The sequence below is a fragment of the Andrena cerasifolii genome, chromosome 10 (genome assembly GCF_050908995.1).
Source record: "Andrena cerasifolii isolate SP2316 chromosome 10, iyAndCera1_principal, whole genome shotgun sequence".
NCBI lineage: Eukaryota > Metazoa > Arthropoda > Insecta > Hymenoptera > Andrenidae > Andrena > Andrena cerasifolii.
Window position 1 is genome coordinate 7189115 of NC_135127.1, and position 26713 is coordinate 7215827.

The 26713-nt window shown below is 44.8% G+C and overlaps 1 protein-coding gene across 13 annotated transcripts in view; it reads right to left on the reverse strand.

Annotated features, from left to right (window-relative positions):
• Positions 1–26713, reverse strand: part of Mub (poly(rC)-binding protein mub) — a 231255-nt gene that overhangs the window by 29933 nt on the left and 174609 nt on the right. For 11 of the 13 annotated variants that reach the window (XM_076821232.1, XM_076821238.1, XM_076821227.1 and 8 more), the window contains 4 exons: positions 25637–25892; positions 11901–11957; positions 11177–11560; positions 10382–10786 (listed from right to left, as the gene is read on the reverse strand). In XM_076821232.1, the coding sequence (XP_076677347.1) occupies positions 10382–10786; positions 11177–11560; positions 11901–11957; positions 25637–25892 (1102 nt within the window). The remainder of the gene's footprint in view (positions 1–10381; positions 10787–11176; positions 11561–11900; positions 11958–25636; positions 25893–26713) is intronic. The other 2 variants (XM_076821237.1, XM_076821236.1) reach the window with 1 other exon arrangement.

Below are 26713 nucleotides of genomic sequence, written 5' to 3' on the forward strand. Positions count from 1 at the left end.
ATTTTCTTATATGGCTTCCAAAAGTTTCGAATCACGAAAAAAGTGCAAAGTCTCGAATTCTCGAGTTTCTCTAGTTTCTACTAGAAGTTATCGAGATGAGAATTTTGGAAACCAGTACAAATTGCAGCAATATTTTTTACTTCTTTTGAATGGATCTGAAGCCCTTATTTCTGTGTGGGACAGAACTCTTGACACAACGAAGTTTAAGCTGTATATTTAACACGAAAATTGTTAATAAATAAATTTAAAGAAATCGATGCATTATATAATTTACTGTCTGAATCTTTTGCTGAAGAATGCATTCCAAACTGATCTCTAAACTATTTTCAGTGGAGAAAATTGCTATTAACTCTGCTATTCAGTACTATATGAACATAAATTTCAGAGAAATTTCTCAAATTACAGCAAAATGAAACAAGGTTCACTCGTTACGCTCATGCTGCGATTCCAATTAATAATTCAAGCTTGCCCAGGAATTCATGGACCACTCTAAAAACTGGCAACAACAACAAACTCGGTAATTGCCTCGTAAACGTTGCAATAGCGGCGAGCCACTGTAAAACGCTAATTACAGCGGAGCATCTTCTCGTCTAGGTACAACGCGGAGCAGAAACTGCGATAACTAATTACTACGATCGTAAAGTAGAACGTAAATGCATACCCATCGTGTGTGGAGTCAAACCAGACAATGAGTTGAGAGACGAAAAACGAAAATACAAACGAAAATAAAAAAAAAAGAAGAGAGGAGTACATATAGAAAAAATACATTCTCTCTTGCTCCTTGTCATAAGGAGGACGAGATGGCGGGGGTAAAGATCTAGGATTCCCTTAAATCCTACAAATTGCGTCCTAAAACATGAAAACCCATAGTGTGATTGGTCTTCTATCAGCAATATCATCTAGACTAGCCTATGTGCACGCGGTATAATTATACATTACGTATACCATGTGTCTTCAAACGTCGCAAACGCCGTCACGGATCACTGTTCCGCGTGGAAAATCAGCGATGAAGCTGACCATACTACTATATCAACCAGTGGTCGTGTGATCACCACTATCATCCACCATCATCTCCATTATAAACGAATTCTCAGCCACAGTGATCTTCCAGCTCGACACTAATATTGCATTAACCAAAGTGAATAACATTAACGAACCATTTATCAATTAGGTATTTATTATAAGACATCACTCGACCACCAGTAGGCTCAAGATTTTCCCGCGGACCAGGATCAGCAGGGAACGACGTTTGCCAGCTAGGTTTCAGAAGGGGGGAAGAAAACAAAGATACATGATCTCCACGGCGTAACTTCTACCCTGCTCAAGATGGTGGAGACGTGATGTCAGGGCAGCCCACCCTCGCGCGAACTTCTTGATTCGTAGCTAAAGAGAGTGCTGGAAGCCATGCTGTTCTAAGATAGGATGGCGAAGGGGACCATGGACAGCTCAGGGGGCGAAGGCTAAGAGACGAACGAAAACGAAGAGAGAGAGAGAGAGAGAGATAGATAGAGAGAGCAGCTCGGTGAGCTGTTTGGTTGGTTCCGTGGCCGCTGCCTCGGCGTCCTCTTCGTCGCGGCGGCCACCGAGGCAACGTCTGGCCACGAAGAAGAAGGAAGAGTTCAGAGAAAGACGTATGAGCGTGTGAAGAGATACAGTGGCGCGAACGGGGAAGGGAGGGACGTCGGGAGAAGTCTGTTTGGTGAAGCCGTGAAAAGCGAAAGCGTGTACGTACTTTAAGTCTCGCTTTAGGTTGGTATTTCGCTGATCTTTGAACGAACAGTGCCAAAGAAGCCGAAGTGATCTTGCTTGCGTCAGTTCACCTTAGGGGCGCACGTTCAAAGCGCAGTGAGTGAGTGAGTTCACGATGTGCAACGCGGGGGGGGGGGGGTAAGTTGAACCGCGGCGAAAGCTATCAAAATGGCGGTGGATCGCCATCTTTTTAAGATGCGCGACTGGTGGTGTATTAATGTGGATGGAACCACCGCGTAAATTCTCCCTCCCAGCAATTATTTAGCTCTTTCTTTTTTTAGTCTGGAGTAGCTTCGATTGCGATGAAAGACGAGTGAGCAAGCTTACGGAGGCTTGACCGAAATAAGCTTGCGAGGAGAGGTTGCGATCCAATCGAGCCTGCTTTGGAACGAGACCTGGGCAGAGGTTGGCAGGGCTGGTAGGGGTATTGTGGGAAATTAAGGGCAGGTAGTTTGCTGATCAGTTTTAAGTCGAATAGAATTTGTATGAAGCGAGGCTCTACTTATCGCGATGGTATCACAGTTTTGAAGATAGAAATCAGAAGTGTAGAATGCTGGAGATTTGAAATCCTCGGGGATAAAAATTATGTAAGAACCTTTCTTTATTTATATTAAGTTTAATTTACTAAAAAAGAGGTCTCGATTAAGCAATATTCAAGATTTAATGTTTAGATGGCTGGGCTAAATAGTTTTATAGTTGGAATAAAATTGTCTGGTCTCTCAAGAACACTTGGGGAACTTTATAACTTAACTACCCTTTTTTATACTATACTATATTTACTTTTTATTACAAAATAATAATTTGATGGACGTGGCAAAATCCCTGTTCGATAGTCGTGACTGTCTATCCCCACCAAGTTTGATTAATAATTAAAAATTAAATTTTGATATATTTTGTTCTACTGTTATGAAAATACCTTTAATATATTAATGCAATTTTGCTGATGAAAATAAGACCAAACACAACATAATTTGGACAATTCCACTGTCATTTATTTCCCATTTTTCACTTTCCACTGTCATCATAAAATCCGAATCATTACTGTACTCCCTTCCTCTCCACTGAACAAGGAAACTGACAAGACGCAAAAAATGGGTATTCAACGTGTCTAATAAATTGGAAGAAGTGGTATAAAGTGCCCTTGATCAGCCACTTGATGTTGTTCCAACTACAATATCCTGTGGCCTATTCGTGCCCACCAGTTTCTGCAATTTCAAGCTAGTTTGGTTCAAAACTAGCAGCTCTAGATCGCGATCTCTCCTCGCCAGACGCATACAGGTGCAAAGCAGGTGCACGTACACATTTCTGTCCATCCCGATTCGTCTTTTCTCAAGTCCTTTGCAATAAAAAAAAAAAGAAAAAACGTCTCCACGAAATTGATTCAGCGACGACCTGGACCATTTGAAAGTTTGCGGACAGGATTCGGAGGGGGATCAGAAATAGAGGACTTCTGATCAGACCTGGTCTGTCTAAGAGCAGAGAAATCAGAGACAGTGTACGGAGGACAAGAAGCCAAGAAGTAATCGTGTTCTGTAAGCCGATAGACAGAGAGAAAGAGACAGTGTGTTCGTATCAGGCAGACTGAAGGGGCAAAGAAAGAGAACTGAGAGAAGAAAGGTGGGATATCGTGACAAGAGAGAGAAAGAGAGATATAAAGCGCAATAATAATACCTATTTAATCTACCTTTTCTCGTGCCACGCATGCATACTGGTCTTTGTTTCTGTTGTACACCTCGGTTATTGCTCGCGACACTTGTCGACCAAACCCAACCCCTCAGCTAGCGTCCCCCGCAGTGACATATCTCACGAGGAGAACCGAGAAGAATGGAGCAGAACAGAAAAGGGTGGGGTAAGACGAAGTAGAATGAGAAAGAATCAGAAATCAAGAGAAACGAACAGAATCAGAAGGGTAACGGAAAGAACAGAAGGAGAACTCGTCGGTGGCCGCGGCTAAGCGAGAAACAGAGATTTAGAGGGCCCTGTCAGCCGCCATTTTTCCTCCGTTCGTATCAGCGCGGCTTTTTCCAGGCCTTTCCCTCTCACGCGTCTCTGCGGTACCGAAATCGTGGAAGTCGGGCTCCGTGTCCGTCGTCGGATAAGCGCAGACAGAAACAAGAAGGCGGGACAAGAGGGGTTGAAGACACGACGACAAACGCCACCCTGATTTGGGGTCGATCGATAGTCGATCATTTCTCCGGCATTTCCAAGCACCCCCGCCCCTTCGTGCTTCCGAAACGTGTCGACGCGACGATACCCTCCTTTCCCTTTTTTAATAGAAAAATGAACGAGGGGGAAAAACTGCCCTTTCACGCGATGGCGATCGAAACGAGGACAAAAGGCCGCGCTGATGAACGCGACACGCGAAACCGAAATTGCAAATTTATTTTCCCCCGAATAAACCGTTTTACGACGAGACCTCGCAAACTCGTTTCGCGTAACGATGAAAAGCCCCCGAATGATCCCCACCCCTTCGCCCTCCTCTCTTCCCCCCCCCCCCCGATTGATCCCCGGGCGCGAATTAAAAATTCCGACGCAGACGACGGGTCCGTTGGACGATGGGACGAGGAAACGCAACCTTTTAATAATTCGGTCTGTCAACAGGCTTGGGCCAACTGGAGCGTGCGCGCCGCTGTTTGCGCTTCGTCCACGCACAAAAAGAGTTGCTAATTAGCAAACGTCGCCCCGCTAAAGCCGGTAATTATGTTTGCAGGGCGTCGTTCGCGCGCCGCCACTGCGTCGACAGATAGAAAATTCAGGATCAATTGCTTTGGCAAACGAGTGCCCCTGCGTCCTCTGCGCCGCCATCCGCCGGGGGGGAAAAAAAGCTCGAACCCGCGAGGCTCGTTTGAACAGCGGCGCGCCAAAGCTTTCTTTTTCCGCGATTCCCGTAATTAGAGTGTTCCCTGTCGGATGATCAACGGAACGACGCTAATGGAACTGATGAAACTTTCAGCCAGACGTATTGTAGAGTCGTCACTGATTCTGCTAGGTGCTTTATATAGTTGGCATTGTTGGAGGCTGCTGGATGCGTGATTTCAGCTCTTTTGGAGAATAATACTAACGTTTTGTTGGCGTCGCAAACGAACTAACGAGGCACCCAGGGGTATCGATATGTTTAAATATTGAAGGGCTACTTGAATCGTTGGGTAGTTGATTAATGACCCCAAGTTTTAATTCAGCGAGTGAATGGAGTGGAACATTGCCAGGGAGGCTGCATATTACGTAACTGCTTTTGAATCTTTTAATCCTTCAAGTGATTAACTGAAAGACGTGAATGGGATTCAACGAACTGTGGCAAATGGAAGTTGAAATAGACGTCTGTATGTTTGCTTTATTAAGAGTGGAAATTTATTACAAGTTCTTTTTAATCAAAGTACCTAAGGATTTTTTGAAATTCGAAAAATTCATCAAGTTATAGGCATTTGAGTAGCGGCGAATGCGTGAGTAATACCCGGCCACTCAGCGCTCACGTAAAACGTTAAACCGCGTTTTCCTCGAAACCGCGTTCTCCAAACCCGTGGGAAAAATATCTAGAAAAGTTATTATCCGGTTCGATTGAACCTTTTTTTTATTTTGAAGATTAATATATTTAATATATATATATATTAAAAAATTTGTATTTTTTTTAAGGTGCCGAAGGGATGAAAAACATAGGGAAAAAGTGATTTGAAACTTCAAATGTTGTTATTTTGTTAAAAAATGTAATTTCTGTAATTTTAAAAAGCTTTGCCCATTTGGGGATTTCATGCCACTTCAACGAAACCTCAGTGCCATTCGGAACGATTAATTACAGAGAAAAAAATATATTTCTATAGTTTAAGACATTCTAAATACAATGCAAAGAAAGTTCGATTAAATTATCTGTGGTAGTTTTCCTTTAATTAATTCCTAAAGATCACCTATTTTTATACGCTTTAGCCCGCAACATTCCCCTCACATTATCTAACTGAGAACGAATGAACTTTTGCAGCTAATATATTTCTAATAAAAAATCTTTGTTTATTGATTCAATTTACTTCCCAAGTAAAATAACCTATGCCATTGCACTGAGATATCAGGAAACAGCCAAAACCTCGACAAACCGCGCCAGAACGGTGTTTTAAGAGGACTCGAAGCCTCCAGCAGCTCCAACCCCAAGAATCTACTCCACAATACTCTTAAATACCGCAGCTTGCGCGATTCTGAAAGCCTAAAATCCAGACGACGAAAGCTTCTGGCACCACGTGCTCAGACGAGCCCTATTCGCCACGTCTTTCTAGTCAGCCCTAGCGTCGGACTCGCCCTCTGGCTATCAGGGTGGCGTTTCATGGCATCTGCCGATCGATCGGCCGAACGAGTTTACTTCGGAAGTGCTTGGTGAGCAGCCAACGAGCTACAGTGGCTGCTGCACGGCTTCTGACCGAATCCAACGACAAGCCATGACGAAGAATCCATCGTGCGACCCGTGAGTAAGCGTTCATGCTAAAGCAGGCTCGATCATTCTGGAAGCTTCACGTTCATCTTCCGACACGTGGTTCGTCCAAGTCTCCTCGACTAGTAGAACTTCTCCGCGAGCATCGTACTCGACGGAACCAGGGATGGGATCTTAGAACACCGTGGCAAAAAGGCACCGTGTCGTCTTTACCATCGATAGGATAGAAACGCGATATTCTCGGTCCAGCTTCTACAGTATCTTCTTATTCCGGGTGTTCTCTCTAGCGGTGGTTTCTCTCGTCAAATACGATTCTCGCGAAGAGCATCACGAAGTCACGTATCGAAGGGAACGCGCGAGGAATGGACGCGAGGCGGAAATGGGACGTTATATTCATCGTGGACGAATCTGTTTTCACGGGTCTCGCCGCTGCAGACTCTTGCCTCTCTTCGGAGCCAGAAGCTCCTCGTGGCAGAGATCAAGGCTTTCCTAGCCGTTGCGCGTTTAATGATAGCGGAAAAGCAGCGAGGCAGCGAAACTTTGAAACCGGCTTCAATTGAAGTCGCTGACTCGAGTCGTTAAACTTCAACCGCGATAAACAGGTTTCAATCGGTCACTTGACGTTTCATTACGCCGGCCATTTGCATAATACTCTGTGCAATTTCAATCCCGGCTGCGACGAATATCTGTCCGGAGTGTCTACTGTTTGCTTTGACGGGCTTATTGAGCGCGGACGTAAATGCAAATCGATTCGAGTGCAAGAACACCGATACCGATCGCGAGCCGTTTGAGACCACACCTCGGGTGAATTGAAAAGGAATTGTTGTTATTGCAATCTATCAACTTTTCTTTCTATTCGAATAGGAGCGTATGCTATTTTTACACGGATAAGTATAATTAACTGACCGGTACCGGTTTGCCAATAGTTCAAGCTGCTTCTGATCCTTAACGATCTTTGGTGCTGTTGATTATCATATTTCGTTGTGCATGTTTGTTATTCCAACTACTCTTTTTGCTGCACCTCCCCTCCGCCTCCCCCCTGTCCTATTCATCGCCTTCTCTTTTGCTTTAGAAGTCTTTATGGTTTGTCAATTAGCTTATATTATACTCAAGGTTACGTCTACTAAAGCGCTCAACTGCAACTCTGGTTTTTGCAGCGTGCCATTTTCTTGCCTTCGTTTACATGCTTTTTACTGTATAATTCGATGCAGTAATTGTGTCACTGGTTCCCTACGAACTTTTACTCTTCAATTATTTAAGTATAACAGTTACGAAGGTGGTCTCAAACTGAGGAACGATTAACAATCTACAGTATGTTTCAGTAACTCTATTACTAAAATTCCACCTTTCTAATTAATATTGCTCCATTCAACCATCTGGTACAAATTATCTAAATAGATCGGTAATCTTCACTCGAATACTCAAATAACTTCATCGTCCAATTTTCCTCAGCACAGACGTTTTCTACGGTACAATTTTAATTTCCACATGATAGAGCCAATAAAACACTCTGCGTAAATATGTAAACAGTTCATTGCGAACGATAACAACTGTCCACACAATAATTTCCCTCGCCCAACACAGTAATTTCTGCCCGTAAAAAGCTTCCACCGCGCGATGCGAAGAAACCCGAACAGCTCCAAGACTCGCGATCGATTCCACTGTACTGCCGCCAACGAAACCGATTTCAGTCTCGAAACAAGTAAAACCATCGGAATTTCACCGAACAATCTGCTCCCATTTCCCGCCTGGCGGTCTTGCTTGTCGCGCGTCTCGCACGATCGTGTATATCTCATGTGGCATGCAACGAATTAATCTGTGCACCGTGAAGGACGGCAAGCGGTTTCACAGGCAATCAACCCACTACCAATCGCAAGCACAAGAAAGGGGTAGAGACGTAAAACACACCGAGGGGCCACGGGCGATGGGCGGTAACACGTATGAGAGAAGCACTGGTGAACATGTACACATATACGACAAAGAGGAGGACAAAAAAATAGACAAAAAATAAGTAGAGGAACGAAAAAATCCACAGACGGCCGAGATACACGTAACAGACACGTGCGGATCACATAAAAAGCAAAGCACATACCAACGCGTGACTTCCAGAGAAAACGCTGGGAACAGTCTCATTAAAATACACCGAGCCGCGATCAGCCTCGATCATTCATCGAATACAGCGAGCACGCGCGTTTAAACCTCGACTGACCCAAGCAACACTGCCGGGCGACAAAGAAGAGAAAAGAATATCGAAACGTTTGATCTTGACCAACAGTGCTCGCTGAGAATATTCGTTCCGCTCGGATGGATAAATTTCGTGGAATGTAAAAGCTGTTCCCCGCGAGGTCACGTAGTTGGGCAACGTCGACGAGTAGCCTGCAGCCTCGAGTGCTCTCCCGGAAGAAGGGTAGCCCGCGTTTCGTATAATCCGGTCCTCGCGAGAGAGGAAGGAAAAGCGTTCGAGTGGTCGCGCGAAGATCTTGTTTCCTCGGGGTGATTTACCCTCGAAGCTGCACGGGATCGTCGATCACGGAAAAGCCAAGGTGTTTCGGAAGGGGTTGGGGGTTGGTCGATGCTTGTACGTGGACGAGGGTTAGGGGGTTGTAAAAGGGCTTTCCAGGACCGGGGACCAGGTGGCCTATAGAACGGCGGATGCATTCCGGTACACGCGGGCAAACATTCTACGGGACGCTACGGCATTTGGTGAAAATTGGATATTTCCGCGGCGAACAGCTCGGAGACGAGGCGGAGAATTGAAACGGCGCGGCGAGGCTCGCCGCTGCGAGTCGCAGTCGGAGCACGTTCCCGTGAAACTTCCCGCAATTCCTTCGACGCCGGTCTGGCTTTTGTTTTTGGATTCGTAACGGTTCAATTCGGGGGTTTAGCGTGAATTGAAAGCGGAGGAGATTGATATGTCTGGAACATGTTTCGGTACCCTACGCGGACTTGTTGCAGGTGATTCATTGATCTACTGAAAGTTTTAGACGATGAGTTTAATTTAGATTGCACAGGGTGTGGTGGGATTTTTTAAGAAATCGAATACTTCGTATTTTAAACCGTCAACTAAGGTTGCTTCTCATTATTCCTGGTGAAGTTAATGGAGTAAACATCGCAGCCTTGAACTGAAACGTGAGTTTCGTTTTGTGCGTCGCAATGCAGTTATTTATAACTGTTCTTGACTTAATACACAGCAATGTAAAATATTCTGAATAAATGCAGGTGCTATTAAAATCTGTGTATATATTTTGTATATCGCCTTATGTATGTTCAGAGGTATCGAGGGAATCTATTGTTTTTATCGAGAGGAACAGTTTAGGTGTTTGAAAATTCTCGTTATTAGCGAGATCGCGATAAAGAGAAAGGGAAATATTAACATGTGTCTTGTCTCATCTTATTTTCCTGCTCGATTGGCGTTTTCATTGAACTGAGGCACAGTGACTGATTCACATCAACCCTACCATATCACAGTATGCTAGTGATTCACTTCAGCCTCCACCCTGCTAATTACTCTCACGCAGCAAAAAAAGTGCCCGTACCTCTGTAGCAGCGTAGTCAAACAAGACACACGTTCGAGCCAATTCTCCCATGATCCTCTCCTCCCGAGTTCATCCCCCGCTACGCACCCTGTACAACCTCAATGACCAGAGAAACCCCTCGCGAGTCCCAGAAACCTCCCAACCCCCTTTCCCGCACAGGACCCAGAGCGAAAAAATCGAAAGGGAGAAGCATCCACCCCGACCGTTCTCCATCTCCGCGAACTTGCGAAACCAACCGCCACGTACCCCCGGAGCGGCGCGCAATCAAAGATGAATCAGCGCTTCCCGGACAGCGCTCCGCCACCCGAATGCTCGCACTCAGAACGGCAAACAATGCTCCAGACTTCCACCAATTACCGCAATCGTCGAGGGGGTGAAAAGGGTTGTGTGCATAGAACCCGACTGGAGGCGCACGGAGAGCGTGTGGTGGCGATTGAATCGGTCAGGTGGCGTGTAACGGTGGTGATCGAGGGGGGTTCTGAGAGAGCAGAGTGATAGGGGGGGAGGAGCTCGCGCTCTATGCATTTTATATATACGGATTCGCATATATAAAGCGCATGTGGGCGTGTGCACCGGTCGGGGGTTGTACGAGGGGGGGTACGGTAGAAGGGTCCGGGGCGGTATAGTATCTCGTGGGGTACAGGGGGTACGGGAGAGGGTGGATCACGAAAAACAAAAGACTTACGGCGTCTGCCACGAGGTGTGCGGGCGGGAGGGCTGCCTGCAAGTGTCCACTCTTCAGCAGGGGGTCGGCGAGGCCTGCCACGCTGGCGTGTAAGGGGCTCGGGTGGAGAGGATGATGTGGGGTCGTAAGGTGGGCCGTGGATAGGAGCGGATGCCCGTGAGAAGCGGCGAAGGCCGAGGAGGAGGGGTGGGCCGCGAACGGCGAAGTCGCCAAAGTTTGGGTGTTCAGCGAGGGCGGGGTGGGCCCGGCAGCGGGCGCGGGCAATGGCAATACTGTACTTACGTCCGAGTGGGCGGGCACCGCGTAATTACCCTGGATGGTGTAGGCTTGCCCACCAGCCAGGATCACTGGCCCACCAACTTGGGGTTTGGGGCGATAAGGGATCGTGGCACCTTTGGGAGGGGACTGAAACAGAAAAACACAACACGCACGAGTGCGAATACACCGTTTCCAAGATTACTGGCGGATAAGGGCTAACTCAGACGGGCCACTTTTAGCAGCCCACCGCAACCACAAAACAGTGGTTGGGCTGTCGCTGGAATCAACCACGTTCGAAGTCCGTATCGACGACAAAAAACCGTATACCACGAAAGGGTCGCTGTCGGTGGTTGTAGTGGGCTTCTAAAGTGGTCCGTCTGAGTTAGGCCTAACGGGGGTAGTTGGCATCGCGCCATTGATCCCTCCGTTGTTGTTGTTTTTTTTTTTTTAAGTATTTTTCTAATTTTGGGTATGTCACCCTGGAAAACGCGATGCAGACAAGTGATTTCTGAGGAGAAATTGCAGTGGGGTACGTACCTCTAGCATAACACAGCAGATGTGATATATGCACTGCGTGATTGCCTCGCTGGTGCCTGATATGGTTACAGCACGTTCCGTCGAATTGGGCAGCATGTCAGAGGCGACTTGAATCGACGCCCCGGTCACTTCGCGGATCTCCTTGATCTTCGAGCCACCCTTGCCGATGAGGGAGCCGCACTGAGATGCGGGCACGATCAGCCTGAGGGTGATGGGCGGCCTCGGCACACCACCACCGCCCTGGATGTCGTGGAACTGCGAGCACCATTCCTCGAACTTCTTGCATATCAACGTGAACGCTTTGAAGATCGAGTTCGTCGCCCCGCTGACGGTCACTATCCGCTCTGGGCAAGTTCCATCGGAGATGTTGATCTTCGCGCCTGACTGTAACGCACAATTCCGGGGATCTCGTTAAAAATCACTGCAAAAGTATTCCCTCGTTCACTAAGACACTACATGGGTTCAGTTGTTTTGAGAAAATGGCGTTGAATTTGGTAAAAATAAGGGGAATAATTTGGAATAGAATAGAAATCAGACAGATAAGAAAGAACAACTGAGTTCGTAATGAATAGTGACGCATTATTGCTCTCTATTTTAGTTTAAAATTAATAATTTAATTTTGAAACTTTCAATTTACTGGTGGACTCATAGAAGGTGAGAAGTTTTACATGGAAATTTATAAAAATCAGTTGTCGAGTGAAAATGAAGCAAACGATGTCGTTACCTCTTCGCGGAACCTCTTGACGATCTCTCCTTTCTTTCCAATGATGCTCCCGACCTCCTGCAACAGAATGGTGTAACGTTACTATCACGAGCGCTGTGCAGAAGTTTTACGACACACGTAAACGCAACACGTAACCATAAACTTTGAGGCATGCGCTCGATTCTGCTTATGAGTTGCTATATTTCGAGGGAAACAGGCGACACAGCGAATGGTCGTAAATAGCAGCTGGTTTAAAGCCACCGGTCGCTCTGATGCAGCTTTTCGATAAATTAATGGATTTGTAACACCTTGGCCGCCCAATAAATCCCAAGTTACAGCGTGATACAGAAGATGAACGCTGTTTGCCGCTCGTTAAGCCGCGCTCCCACGCGTGCAACACGCGGCGCAGGATATTAACCCTTGCCAACCCTTGTACAATCTCGATGGATATTGTTTCGAAATTCTACTATAAAAAAATTTCTAGCACACGAAACAAGTGACTTTAGATATAAAGCACCTGCTTACAAGTGTAATATACATTTGGCATGCTTTGAAAAATTAAATTTTCAATTTAAAATTCGAGGATAAAAAATTCTTAACTAAAGTCTACCATTATTGAAATAGAAAATTATTTACCACCCATTATTAAATTATTTACCAATTACTATCTCCACTTTATTCACGAGGTTATAGAAAGTTGCTTGGATTAAAATTTTATCCATTGTTCACGTGCAGTATTTTTACTCATGAAGAATTTTATTCACGGACTCGAAGGAAATAGACCGTGGTAAACCTCTATTTTATATAAAAATTTATCCAAGGGTTTCAAGTGTGTTTTGAGGCACGTGGGAGCGCGGCTTAACGCGCCGCAAAACGCAATCTACGCTGTAATTCCATCTTCGAAAACGTGGCCACTCGAGCCCGCCCACCCGCGCTCGCAGCGCCAATAGTACAAGTACGTTAAATGTTCGTTGCCCCGTGATATGCGTGCACCTGACACTTGGTAATCACTTGCTAGCGCCCAATTACCCGTATAATATATGCGGGATGTTCTATAATTAGTTTCGCGTACGAACCGCTGACCAGTGCTCAATCAGCAGTGATTTTCATGACGCGCTCTGATGTCGTTACCGTCCATCGCTTTTTAACGCCTCCGAGTGCTATCTGCGTTTCGTTTCACGACCACGCATTCTACAGAGTATCTGGCAACATTTCCTCCTACCATCGAACAGACTCTCATTGTCAGTTTTCCTTACGACAAGCTTTCCATTTTCTGCTCATTAATTCTGGCCACTTGCTTCATTGTAATTAACTCCTTTCGTTTCACCTTGCATCTCAATGGGTTTGCCCCGCAAATAAATAAACAATAATACCTCGCGACCCAGCCTCATCAATCGATCTGCTAAACAGAAGATACTTAGGGACAGCGAGAACAACAGTGTTGAGAAGCCTTCCTAGGCTGGTTTCTTTGGATGGTTTCGGCTTAGAGCGTTAAGAAGCCAAGTTGCTGGCGAAACGAAGAATGTAGCACGACAGGCAGCGTGCTGGTGGCATGGTCTGTCGAGGAACGGGACGCTGGCATCTCAGCGGGCTGAGGCTACCGCGTGTAGATACCATATCTAAGTTTAGAGGTAGCTAGAGCACCAGCGCATACCTGCTCGCCTAGAAGCCTGAGCGGTGACATTATAGCGGGGTCAGAGCGTGTCAAGGAAGACACGGGATCTGGCTGGACATTGGCTACGAACAGGCAACTAATTATAGGCCCCCCCATCGAGTCCACACTATGTATCCCGCGATCGTGTGCGGTCTTGTCGAGTTCCGCAAAGAGAGGATTGCCTGCTGAAGCGGCGGCTTTGTGCCCCGTGGAATTATTAGCTATCGCGGCGTGATTAGGAGCCGACGAAAGCTGGCTGGCCTTCTCACCAATTTATCGCTTCTAATCGCTGCCGAATGCCGCTAATTCCTGCGATGCATATACTGCGCAGCGAAATCAAGAGCTTCGGGGAATATTAGAGACTTATTTTACGCTTATGCTCCGAGGCTGGACGGTGGAATTTTCTTGGTAGGTACCTACTTGTGTTGTAGAATGATCATTTGATAGCTGGAATTTGAGGAGGGAAATGCGATGGAAATCTTCATTACTAGTTTAGAAAATTGCAGAAGGGAGTTCGTGGCACACAGCAGAGAAGTAATTAATTGGAATATGTAGATTCACTTTTGATATTAAGGGGACAGAGAAACAGCGGTTGATCTCATAATAATTGTAAATTCTGTCATTATTCTCGCTTAAACTGTAACAACTTTTAACCGAGCAATTTCAATTATTTTACAGAAGAATCTGAATTTCATAAATGTGTTGTTACTTGGCTCGACAAAGTGGAGGCTAGAAGCAAGTGGAACAAGTATCTCATTGGAGCGTTGTAGTTTCATTTTAAGGGTAGTAAAATTCCACTCTGTGCGCAAGTTTCGCGGGAACGGGGAAAAAAGGAGAAACGTTGCAGGAAGTTGCAAGATTTCACCGCGCAATTTCGCGACTTAATCGAGTCACGACTACCTGGCGCGACAAGCAAATCGTTAAGGCTGAGTCGCGTCTCGCGACGAGATCGGTGAATACAATATTAAACTTTTCACAGCGTACGAATGGAGTTTTTCTTCCCCTCGCAACATAATTGCGTCGGTCTCAATGTCGCGGTTAATTAAATCGTTTAATGGGGCCAGCACCGGGGAACTAATTACCCCAAATCCCGTGCAAACGGCTAATTCTGCCGCGAACTCGGGCGAGCAACTTCTCTTTCGAAAATGTAAACTCGTTTGTCGGGCTTCATTCAACGTCCGAGCGAATAAATGGGAACTTAAGTGCGCCGAAGCAAGAAAAAAAGTATCATTCGCGTTGAATGTCGAGGAGAGACTTCATTAACTGTACTTTCTACCGGAAATACCTGGGTAATGATCTTTGCCGTTTATGACGAAATCTGTGACGGGAAACTTGAGTGGGCATAAATAATGTTAACGGAAGTAAATGAACAATTTGCCCCGACTTTCAACTCCTTTCAAATATAAATTTAAATGAACACACTTTTTCATCAATTCTGTCGACTCTGCGTGTTTAGAAGTTTAAATTAAGTGGAGGTTTTAATGAAAATTGCTTGCAAAATACTGCACGCTTCAGGAATTATTGGAAGATGTAGCAAGGTATGATTGAAACGTGACTGGAGCTTCGGGGGAAGAGAAGGTACTCGAGAAAAGGAGATTAAGTGGAAGTGGATTGTCTATGGTCAGACGCAATTTGCGCCCACTACAGCGAGCGCTTTATCTCCATGCAACTTCCCGTGTGTGCACCATTTCCGAAATTGTTTCAACAGAAAGTTACTCGAATTGAGAAAACACTTCGACGTATACAAACGAAAATACCAAACAGAACAAAAGTGGGAGAATCTATTTTCAGAACGAGAATTCTCAATTAACCCTTCGTTTTCACACGGGGCTACCGCACCCCTAGGATATGTCTATGCAAATATTTCTATAAACTTTTAAATCTTAATAATAAAATTTAAGAAATGTTGAGAATTTTAAGAATAAAAAAAACGCTTTTTATCCAATACTATTTTTGCAAATACAGATTTCCACATATCAAGATTTACGTTTCTAGAAAAGAAGACTGTTGGAGCACGATTGTATGAGTGTTACGAATGTACAATTATCAGTCAAAAGTTAAAAGATTCAAAAATACGAAAATGGTACTCAAAATAGACGCTGGGGTGCAGTGGACCCCATGTGATCAATTTCTGATTATAAGAAGGTGTGACCACGGAGGGTTCTAGTGTTTCTAATAGAAACAAAAATGAGAATATAATGAATAACTATTTACCACAGTCGAAAACTATTTCGGCGTTGTCTTTAAAACAATTCCCCCCAAGAAGCGCAAAGTTTTTTCGCCAGAGTGCCATTTCGTCAGCATATTATTCCCTCTCTGTTCGCCCCACGAGTGGTCAATGCTTCTGCAACTATGCTCGCATTTACCAGCGCAACTTGCTTCTTTGTTCCCGCGTTAGGTGGATTCTCGGCCAGCAACCCGTTGGAAATAAACGATCGCGAGAGGGGCCCAGGCCCCCTAAATCATCGCGAGCCCTCCCCTTGGCCGCGCGATGGCGGCTGGACACGCGCGTCACCGTCGACGAATCTCCCTTGGAGGCAAATATAGCTGGAACAAGAAGACACCGAGGAGACTGTGCGAGGCCCCTGGCGCAGGGCCAATTAGAGAGGTCACTACCGCTAGCCAGGGCGAAGCGCAGGAGATTTGACGGTGCTATCGAGCCATCGAGATAGCCTCTTATTTCCTCGAAGCGGAAGACCAGCCACGGCCTACCGGGCCGCCGCCAGGATACCAGTAAAAATTGCATCGGCTTTGAATTATTAGACGAACAGACGCGCGCGATCCGCGAAGACGGCCGGTTGGCCGCTGGCCCTGGCTCCATTCCAGCATCTCCACGCTGGAATCTAGAAGACTCTTGAAAAGCCTGCCCAAAAAGGAGGATATGCCGCGGCCGGCCAGCGTCTTTTCAACGTCGCTGAGCCAGGTGACCGATCTCCCCCGGACTCGCTGGATATATCTCTTCCGCATGGCTCGACCGTTTACAAAGGGCCGCTCTTCTCCCCGGATAGCACGCGCGCGAAAAAGACGGGAAACATGGAAACGACGCGGGCAGATAAGACGCTGTTGGACGCCGGCCAGAAATTTATGTCGATGCCACGATGGCAGTGGAAACGACCGTGACATTGCGCGGGAATCGGGGGGGAAAGTGTGGCGAACTGGAGGGCCGGGGAGGCTGGAACTTCGTCTTGGATCGATGGTCTCATGCGGCGATGGATTTAGTTGGTGGAATTGATGTGGGGAATATTTTCAGAGACAGTCAAGTGTGAGGGGTTAATTTGGGAAATGTGCTTTCGAGTATCTGTTACTGGGTAGCTGTGACGGATTTAAGGAAAGGGCCCAAGTGGCAAGGGTTCCGGGACACCCTGTACATATATCACAGAATTATAAATAAATTTACGCGCGGATGAAAATTATGGAAAACAAAAATAAATATAGTATTTGGATAAACTTATAATTTTTTGGAAGATTTGGGCCTTCTGGGCAGTGGTCAAAATGGCAAACTGTAGACCTAGAATGAGTATCTGTGGTGGACTATACTTGATATTTTGAGAGCAGTAGTGTCTGAAATTTTCTGGTTTTAAACGTTTGCTAGATCTGTTCCACTGATGATACTGAACTTACCTACTGTCGAGCTTTCATTATTTATGTAGAAAGTGGTGCAGAGAGTAGTATACAGTTGGGTGTACCTTTGAAGCTCTAATTCAAAGATTTGGAGTAAAAGGAAATGAGAAACGAGGCACTGAGAGCAACAACGGGCTAAACCATATTTTTGCGAAATTGAGTTAGCAGCAATAATGTATTCTCCAATAGACTGTACTAATATCATATAAAATAGGAAATCTGAATTATTTTTTACGTGGGTTAGTCCGTTTTTGCTCTCAATGCCTCTAATATAGAATGCAGTATATTAAATGAAATTAGTGAAGCAGAGCAATTGGTGTAATTCAATGAAACATTGAAATGTTGCATTTGCATTTGTTTCATTAAGAAGGAAGCTTCACTCCAGAACGATAAACGATCCCGCTGCAACCGAATGCTTGCAATTCTATTTCGATCCTTAAAAATGAGATTTACTTAATGCATCGTTACTCAACTTTTCCAGAATATGGGGGATAGAAAACTACGGCGTTGCGAAAAACGAATGTCGAGCGGCAACCAGTCGAACGGTTTTTACGTAGAACAATAGGAAAAAACGTACGCGTCAAATGTACGTATTATTAGCAATAACGGATCGCACAGTGCTCCCAGTCAGAGTCAACAAAACCGACGTCAAAAACGGCATGAAATTGCGTGCTGTTTAAACGGCGCGAAACGCGAGTTCAACAGAACCAGTCCACTGTAATTCGACCAGCTAAGAATGAAGTAATTACGCGCTTAGCTAGAACGCGGCCTAAAAAGATCAAGTATCTTAATCGATCAGGGGAACGCATTGCGCAACGCGGGCTCGCCGTCTCGGTTTTAACGAAAAAGGGACACGCGAGCCTTGTGAATTGCATCTCCTCGATGAAAGTGTTGGGAACAGCTACCGAAGGATTCGCCTTAGTCTTTTTAAAGATGAGAAAACAAAACTTTTATACAATGTCCAGAATTTTTTTTTATTAAAAATTGATCAAATTGAACAGTCAACTGATTAACCCTCTGGAAGTTTAAAAACGTGAGGTAGTATATAATATTTTTTAATTATCTAAATTATTTAGGATAAGAATTTAAGATCGAGGACTTAAAAGAAGAGGGCCTTCTATTTGAGATTTTGTCATTCAAGCATGCAGTTATGATTTTGAAGCAGCCCGTATGGTCCGAGAAACGCAGGCACAAAGATACGTTGGAACTGGAGAAGAATAAGTGCACTGATGCGAGACGTCTGTGTGCCATTGAAAAGATAATGGAATCATGATAATTCGTATTGGGCTAGTTGATTGGCTGTCAGCCCTGGCCACTGTCCAGCCTGTCCTACGAGCTCGTGATGCATATTCTCCTCGCAGACATAATGCTTCTCTGGCCAAAAATGCGGCCAGACGTATTTATTTCGTGCGAGAGCAAAAGAGTCCACTCGCTTATTCGTTTACTCGTTTGCGAGCCATCCAAGCGGACAGTCTTGCAACACGCGAGGCTACGACATTGGTGTCTTTAAAAAAGACTGCTGAGATCGCACGAGGCCGCGTTCCTACGTGCACGATTTAGGATGCAGAACAATCTCTCAGGACCTCAAGGGGAATTACTTTTCGAAAGTACTGTAGATTAGGGACACAGCTTTTGTCTTGTGCCACAAGTGGGAGGGTGGCTTAATTGATACACCTTATAACACACTTCTCCTTTCTCAGAGGAGATGAGAATTGATTATGAAATATCGTTTCACTTTTGATGTGAAACTGTAATACTTACATTTCAGAAGAAGACCTCACACTCACTAACATAAAGCCGCGTTCCCACGTGTGAAAATAATCGTGGAAAGCGTACTTGAAATGCTTAAAGGGTAATCAAATTGTTATAGTAATTTATTTCGCGTGTATTATAGTATGTGCCACACGTGGGAACGTGGCTTAATAGATGCACCTTATACAACACTTCTTCTTTCTCACAGGAGATGTGAATTGATTATGAAATATCGTTTCACTTTCGATATGAAACGGTAATATTTAAATCGCCGAAGAAGGACACCTCACACTCATTAACATAAAGCCGCGTTCCCACGTGTGAAACAAATGAGTAACGAAATTTTAATTGTATTTTATTTCGTGTAATATTATAGTAATTTATGCCACACAGTGCACACGTAGGATCGGTGTGTCGCGTTAAAGTTAACGCGAAATTCACGATCGCCCGCCATCAGAGATTAATTGGAGAACAAACAATCGACGCGATCGGTAGTCTGTTATTACGTGAGATGCACCGCGAGCGCAAATTTTATTTAACGACGTGTATTCGAAGATTAATTCGGTACAATTGATCGGGGCAAACTCCGTAACTGAAATTTTATTACGGCGTTCGATTAAACCCGGGAGATTAAACAATGCTGTGCAAACAAACGTATACGATGCAATGAATGGGCTTAATATCGTGGGTCTAGAAAATGTTTGGCTATTGTTTCGGATTTAATGGATACGTGGACAAATATAAATTCGAACTGTGAATGCGGGGGGGTGTTGGGGTAAAGTTTCAATACATTCAATTGAAAATTTTCATTAACATCGCCATTCATATTGACGATTATATGGAAACAAGTGGTACAAGGACACCGATTATTATACTTGCAATTGTTTTCGTCGCACGTATCGAGCATTTCACCAACAAAAAGGGTAGCAATTTTAAAAAATTCTTCGTCACAAAAGTGTTAGCATGCAATTATCAAAATTTTACTATAATAATCGCTACACCCTTTTTACATCATATTATATTATAACGTGCAGCATTGTAGAATTTTTTTAAAATAAAGTAGCACCTATAAATAGGTAAATAAACCCCCGCGCATTCCTTCCAGATTGATCCATCAAAACCTCCCCTAAAAATGGCACAACTTCACCAGCTTGTTGTCTTCGAACCTCCTCGCCCAAAAATAGCCCCCGCCCGCCAACGCATACAAAAGCACAAACTATCCAGCAAACCGCCATGAAAAGTCTACCAAGCTGAAAAAACTTCAGGGAAGAATCTTCGCCGCTCGTCAAGCGCGCTCGACAAGAAGCAGCGCGTGCTACCCGGGCGACTGCACTTCGAAGCACGCACCAATCTCGAGACGCAATCATCGCCGAGAGGCCTCGCAGGCGAAAACAAAGTCCGCGCAAAACCCCCCTGGTGCATCCTGCACACCGTTGAAAGGAGGAGGAAGAAAAGGGGAACCGCGCCGCCATTTGATCCTATGGTGCAGGCGGCTGGCGACAGGGGTGGAAAAAGCGGGGTGTACGCACGGCGGCGCGGAGAGAGAAGAATGATGGCGGAACGGGGAAGCCCCATCGACGTCGCCGCCATCGGGGCATAAAAACGTGGGTGTAACGAGATTTGTCATGGAAGTACTTCCCGCGAGCGAGAAACACGTAGGCCGGCCGAGGAAGCCGCGAGTAGGGGTGGAGAACACGGTTGCTGCCGCGAGAGAAAGGACAAAAAGAACGAACGAGAGGGATGGAAAGGGGCCATGCAACTGGCGAGAGGGAAGCCCTCCAAGAGGGTGGCTCGCCGAGGGTGCAGCGCGCGCCGATAGGATGAAGGGAGTCGCGAATGAGCCGTCCCTGGGAAAGAGAGCCCTATGGAGCGGAGCATCATTCAGATATGCAGAAACGTGCAATAATTTCCGCGCTGCACTTCGGCACGAACCGGTGCCAGTGTGCACTGGCACACCAGGGGCGCATCTGTGTCTGCGCGCGCACCTCACGTGCGCCGAGGAGCTAGTGCATGGTCAGGGCACTCGCGAACCGCTCGAGTGGCTCCAATATTTCGAGACGGTTGACGAAAATTCGAGTAGCTCGCTTGTTACCGGTAAGTCGCAGGGAATTTCAGCGACACTGCTACTCGAGCATTGCGCGGAAGAAAAAACAACTGCAGTGCCGTCGATAGAATTTCAGTGGATTGACTATTTGAGTGGCTTGAATGAATTTGAAGTGGGTAGATTAGGTGGGTTGGTTTGGATAAAATAGGAGTAGCTGGATGGAATAGGTGCGCTGTTTTTATTTCAGTGAAAATAATGGAGTGCTCGGTTCAATTCGGTAGAGTGAACTTCGCTGGGCTTGAATGTCGAGTGGCTCGAATTTTCGAGCGCTGGAAAATCTTGGAAAATTTAGAACACTTGTAATAAAAGGTTACGGACGAGAAAATTAAAAACAATTAGGAATCTTTCTCTCTGTTTACTTTATGGTGTTTTAGAGGATTTGTCGGATTGAGAGAAATCCGATAAATCCACTAAACCCTCAACAAATTCACGTTTTATCCACGAAACCACCCTCTACTTCCCAATCTTCCACACCCCCTAACCCTTGCGATTTTAGACTTTCCCCCAGTTTTCCAAACTAATCATTCCACTGACATTAAATTCGAGCTGTTACTGTCACCACAAATACCAGCCAGGTCTGGCAACAATATTTCTGCCCGCCGAACTTCGGTGGCCAGTTAATAGCAGGCGTAACAATGCGCGCCGCAAAAAGATGCCCGAGCGGGGACGTTCTCGCGCGGCTCGTTCGGCGTCTACGCGGGACGATTAATTGCCAAGACGGGGGGACATTAATTACCAGTGTGCTACGACCACGCCGTGGCCTGCGCGACAATTAATTACGGATCCAGGCGAGGCGGCCGCGTCTCGAGGCGCGCGCGGCTCAACCGCCGGCGCTGGACGAACTTCGACACCCCTAATGGATCGTAATAGATCGTGAAATCGGCTGGATGCCTTCTTTTCGAGCCCCCCCTTGTCCCCGCGTCGAGGGTGTTTGCCAACACGGCCGCTTACTTAGTTTCAGATGGCCATTTCGAAAACGGCGCCCCATCGCACACCGGCGATTACGAAATCGCTTAACGAAGGGGCATCGTGCGTGATTTATTCATCGACGAAAAAATAGAAATAGATGCGCCCCGGGAGAGGATCGGCGAAGGGAAGGAAGTTCAAATTCTTGGCAGTGCGTCAGATTCACGGTGGATCGCGCGTTTTTGGCCGTGTCGAGGAGCGGTGGATGGGTTTGCTCCTTTTTTCTGCTCTTTGGTGGTACTTGGTGGGTTTCTGGGGAGGGATTAGTTTTGTGGCTGGGGACTGGTGTTGGATGTGTCTCCATAATTTGTGATTTTGATGACTTGAATTTACTGGGGCTTTAGTTGATTGCTGAAGACACTTGGTGGTGCCATTTCTCGTGGGACATTTGTGTATCTTAGAATTGATGTGTGAAGGTAGCAGTTGTTTAACGGAGATAAAAGGGTACAGGAAGTATGTCAATGCAGAAATGCCTTCTGTGAAGAGGGCTTCTCAGGATTCTGGAGTGTTTCAAATGGAAGTATTTAAACAGTACTTTTTGAGTAGAAATATGAAACGTAGAAGGTAGAACAGAGATGAGAATACTATGTTTTGATTTGCACCTTCACAGGAATACACGAAGTTTCTTTTTAGAAAGTGAAAGGGATGTGGCTTAGTTCATCTAATTCTAATGTAATTATTAGAATATTTCACAAATGATATACAGCAGCGTGCAAAACATTTACTACTTCTTCGATCCACTCTACTTCTCTATATTACTTTTTAACATCAACTCAATACTGCAGCATGTGCTCAATGCACATATTCTGATAGAGAATTAAAAGCTGCATAAAATCCAGTTAAAGCTGAATTTATTTAATAAGCAAACAACCTTACATAACATTAAGCAAAGCACACTTTTAAAGCCGACAAAAGGTTACCACTTAAGTAATAAAAAATCTAATATTTTGCGGGCACCTTTTGCTTTTAAGACGTCTTAACAAGTTACTAAAAGTGTAACTCCTTTGCCGGCCGAAAAAATACGTGTTCCCGTTCTATGCCACGTAGAACTTTTGTTTATTAGTTAAATAAATTCAACTTTAACTGGGTTTTACACAGCTTTAAATTCTCCATCAGAATATGTATATTAAACACATACCACAGTTCCGAGTTGACGCTAAAAAATAACAGAAATAAAACAAATGGAAAGAATAAACAATAACACTAATTAAATAAAAACTAAGAGGAATGCTACAAATCTGTAAGAATAAATGTAAAGATACTGCCAATAAGAAAGCTACAATGAATTCATCATTCTTGTCAATTCAATAGCCTCGCCTTCCACTAGAAGTTCAACGCTAAAACCAAGATTACTGTACACGCAGCTCCAGGTAGACCGTTAAAACTAAATTGCACAGTGCGCTTCGAAACAACAGGTGGGCCATTTTCTCATACACCTAGCCGCAGAAAACAAAGGAAACCGTCTGCCTTGGTTTTAAAAAACATCTAGAAGTTTCGCGAGCTGTGAAACGTCAGCTGTAGCGACCTCGGTAAACACGCATAATTCCAGCCACGATTTATCGAGGTCCTTACACTAACAAGACCCGCGAGCAACGAAAGAGAAAACTGGGCGACAGAAATCTGTCGATTAGTATCCGTTCTCTCATATATTTTTTTTTAAACACGTGGACATCATGGCTCCCCGCGTATCCATGACCTGGCTCAATAATAAATCGGTTACCACGTGTGCCAAGACGCCCGCGGCTTCTGGTTCACGATTTTATTTTATTTTCGTCGCGCGCGTTCGCTCTTTCGACTCGGGTCCCTCCCTTGCTTTCCCGTTACTCAAACGACCACGCAAAGAGAGATCAGAACCAACCGTCCCTTGCTATTCCGTGCATTCAACCCCCTTTCCACCCTCATCTCCCGAGTTCACGCAGTCTTTGACATTTGCCTCTCGAGCAGCGCACTACTTAACTCGCGATATTACCCGCGGGACCAGGAAAAAGGACTGTCCGTAAAAGTATGATTAGGAAAAACTCTGCTGACCAATGGGGCTGTGTTTTTAATAAAGTCAGGCGGAACTTGTAAACCAGAAAATATTGAAACCCTGTTCTGTGCCGAAGGTAGGCATTATCTGATTAGAAAATAACTACGCAAATGACGCACAATTTCATAGTCTTCGTCTTCCATTGCAAGGTTTCGAATTACCCACTTGCGTTCAGTCGTAATTTAATATTTGATAATAATAAAGTTCCAATAGGCAATTTTTATTCAAAGAGAAATTTTCTTCCCCACCCCCTTTCAGTCTTATTCACAAGATTGATGATAATATCCATCCGTAATAGTTCTGGAGGCATGGATCTTTTCCAAGCAGACTCATCAAGTAAAAGGAAAGCCCGGCTCTTCCGGGTGGAGTGTTCCTCGAATCATCCGAGTAAGATACAATGTGACGAAAGGGGATGCTCGTAAATATGCCTTGACAACCGTCAAAAGCGGTACTTACACCGCGAGCAGATCGACGAACGGCCACGCTCGAATTTACAGCGGCGACGCGAGCCAAGGCGGTATCTATCCTCGTCTCGGGGCTTCGACAATTACGATTTTTATTTTCGACCGCGGCACATGGGTGGTATATTTTCGTTGGACTTTGATTACCCTCCGAAAATAACCGGGCTACGCGTGAAAGCGGGTTGCTCGAAATTTCTAATCGGTGACTACTCCCGTGTATCGACACGTCCGGTGATCGATAACATCGCGCGAACTTGCGCAATTTAAGTTGAGTTTTAGTGGAGTGGAAACTTCTGATGGGGGCTGGGAATTTCAGTTGGAAAAAGTTTAATGGTGAAAATTAAATGTGAATTTCAGACGCGCTTTGCACCTCTTTGCGTAATTAATTAATTTTATATGGGATACGAAGGACTTATGAAATAAACTTTGTTTGTATCAGAGCGACCAATGGACTTCTACATATAGATTTCGCGTCTCGTTAATAATTAATTATGTATGTAACGCTGTACTGAACTTAGTATGGATTTGTCATAAAATGTCTGCTCCAGGGTATAATTTATATAACTTCCAGGGAAGACTGTTTTAATTGTCGAGCTTTGAACAGGTTTTCACCTGTTTGTAGAAAACAACAAGCACGCGTCTTATAGTATTTGCCTTACAAATCTATGTTGATTTTAATTGAAAAAAAAGCTGCAATCTTGGGATGTTTCCTTGTCAGATTACAGCATTTGAAAAGCAAAAGAATCAAATTCTTGAACTTAGATAATCTGCCTCGAATTAAATATAAACAATTAGATAATACTCTAATCAATGTTTCAGACCTCTAATTATAAAAAGAAACAAAAACCTCCCCAGCGTATTAAAAAACATGAATTTAAAAATTAAAGACGAATTATGTAACTCGTATTATTCATAGTAAACGCTGCATCATCTTGTAGGTAATAGCTTCAATGATTTTGTTCAAGTGCAATTACTACCCCTCCGCACTGAATTGACTCATTCAGCCCAATATAAAGGATTTTCCAAACGTCTGGTTAACTCTTCGTGGCCCAGTGAGCAGTTAACGTTGCAAGATTAACAGGTGGCTCCCGAAGGGCCACGAAGGTTAACGAACCACCTAACCAACGTTAATCGATGAAGTACGACAGGAGGCATGCTAATGCTTCTTACCTTGCCCTGCATAATCAGGCGGATGGTTAGGGTGACCGACGGATCGTCGTTCAAGGCTGGTTTGGCATCCATTCCGTCCATGGCGAAGTCACGGATTCTGTGATTGCGATGGGGTGTTTTCTTCTCGAGATTTGCGGAGGGAAAGGGTGTGGAGGAGGATAAGGAGGACAGGGGAGAGGTAAGGCGAGTGATTTTGGCTGGAGGGGTCTCGGGGGACGTGCTTCTCAAACGCTCCCAGGTATGCTCAGTCCTTGCACTGTAATCAAAATGTTCAACAGATTAGTAAATCATCGATAAAACAGGGTAACGTTAAAACAGTAGGTATTGTGCTGTCGTTAATTTTGTCTTCAGTGATAATGGTTTGTATAATTTTAAAATACTATATTTTATTAAGGGGGATATTGAGGACTCCGCATTTTGAGAACTCCACAAGATTGTGTTTTATTTATATTCCATTAGAGTTTGATATTTTAAGGACACTTTAGTAAAATGGTAAGAAATAATGCTCGAATAAGGTAGTTGGTTATAAAGAGACCATTCCTCTCATAAATGAATTTTTCATTAGGTTACTCAGAAACTACTTATACGACTAATTTGAAGTTTTGAGTCTATATTCAGAATAAAATTCTCTATACTCAAACGTATGGGCTTTTAATGGTCTTCTGCGATACTTTGTGAAAAGAAGCTTCAAAAACTAAAAATTCCTGTGATATCTCTGCCTCCTTCAAAACATTGCCACCCCTTAACAAACTAATATATTCGACAATCCATACATCCACAGATAACTACAATTATATACATTCTAAAAATCCTAATCTTTTTCTATGACAGCCCCATAAACCACAGAAGCTCTGCACACAGTAAAGGCTCCCCCAAACCAACGCGAATATCCGCTCCGCGCCGCGGATCGGATAAGGCAGCAGTTTTTTATACGGGGTGGCTTCGCGTTGCTTTGTGGGAGCCTTAAAGCGACTCAAAGTGGACATCGCACTAGGAAGACTCATCGAATTTCCCATCAGTCCCAAAATTCATTACAAAGATTCTCACAATGTTCTAACAGACACAGAAAAAATTCTA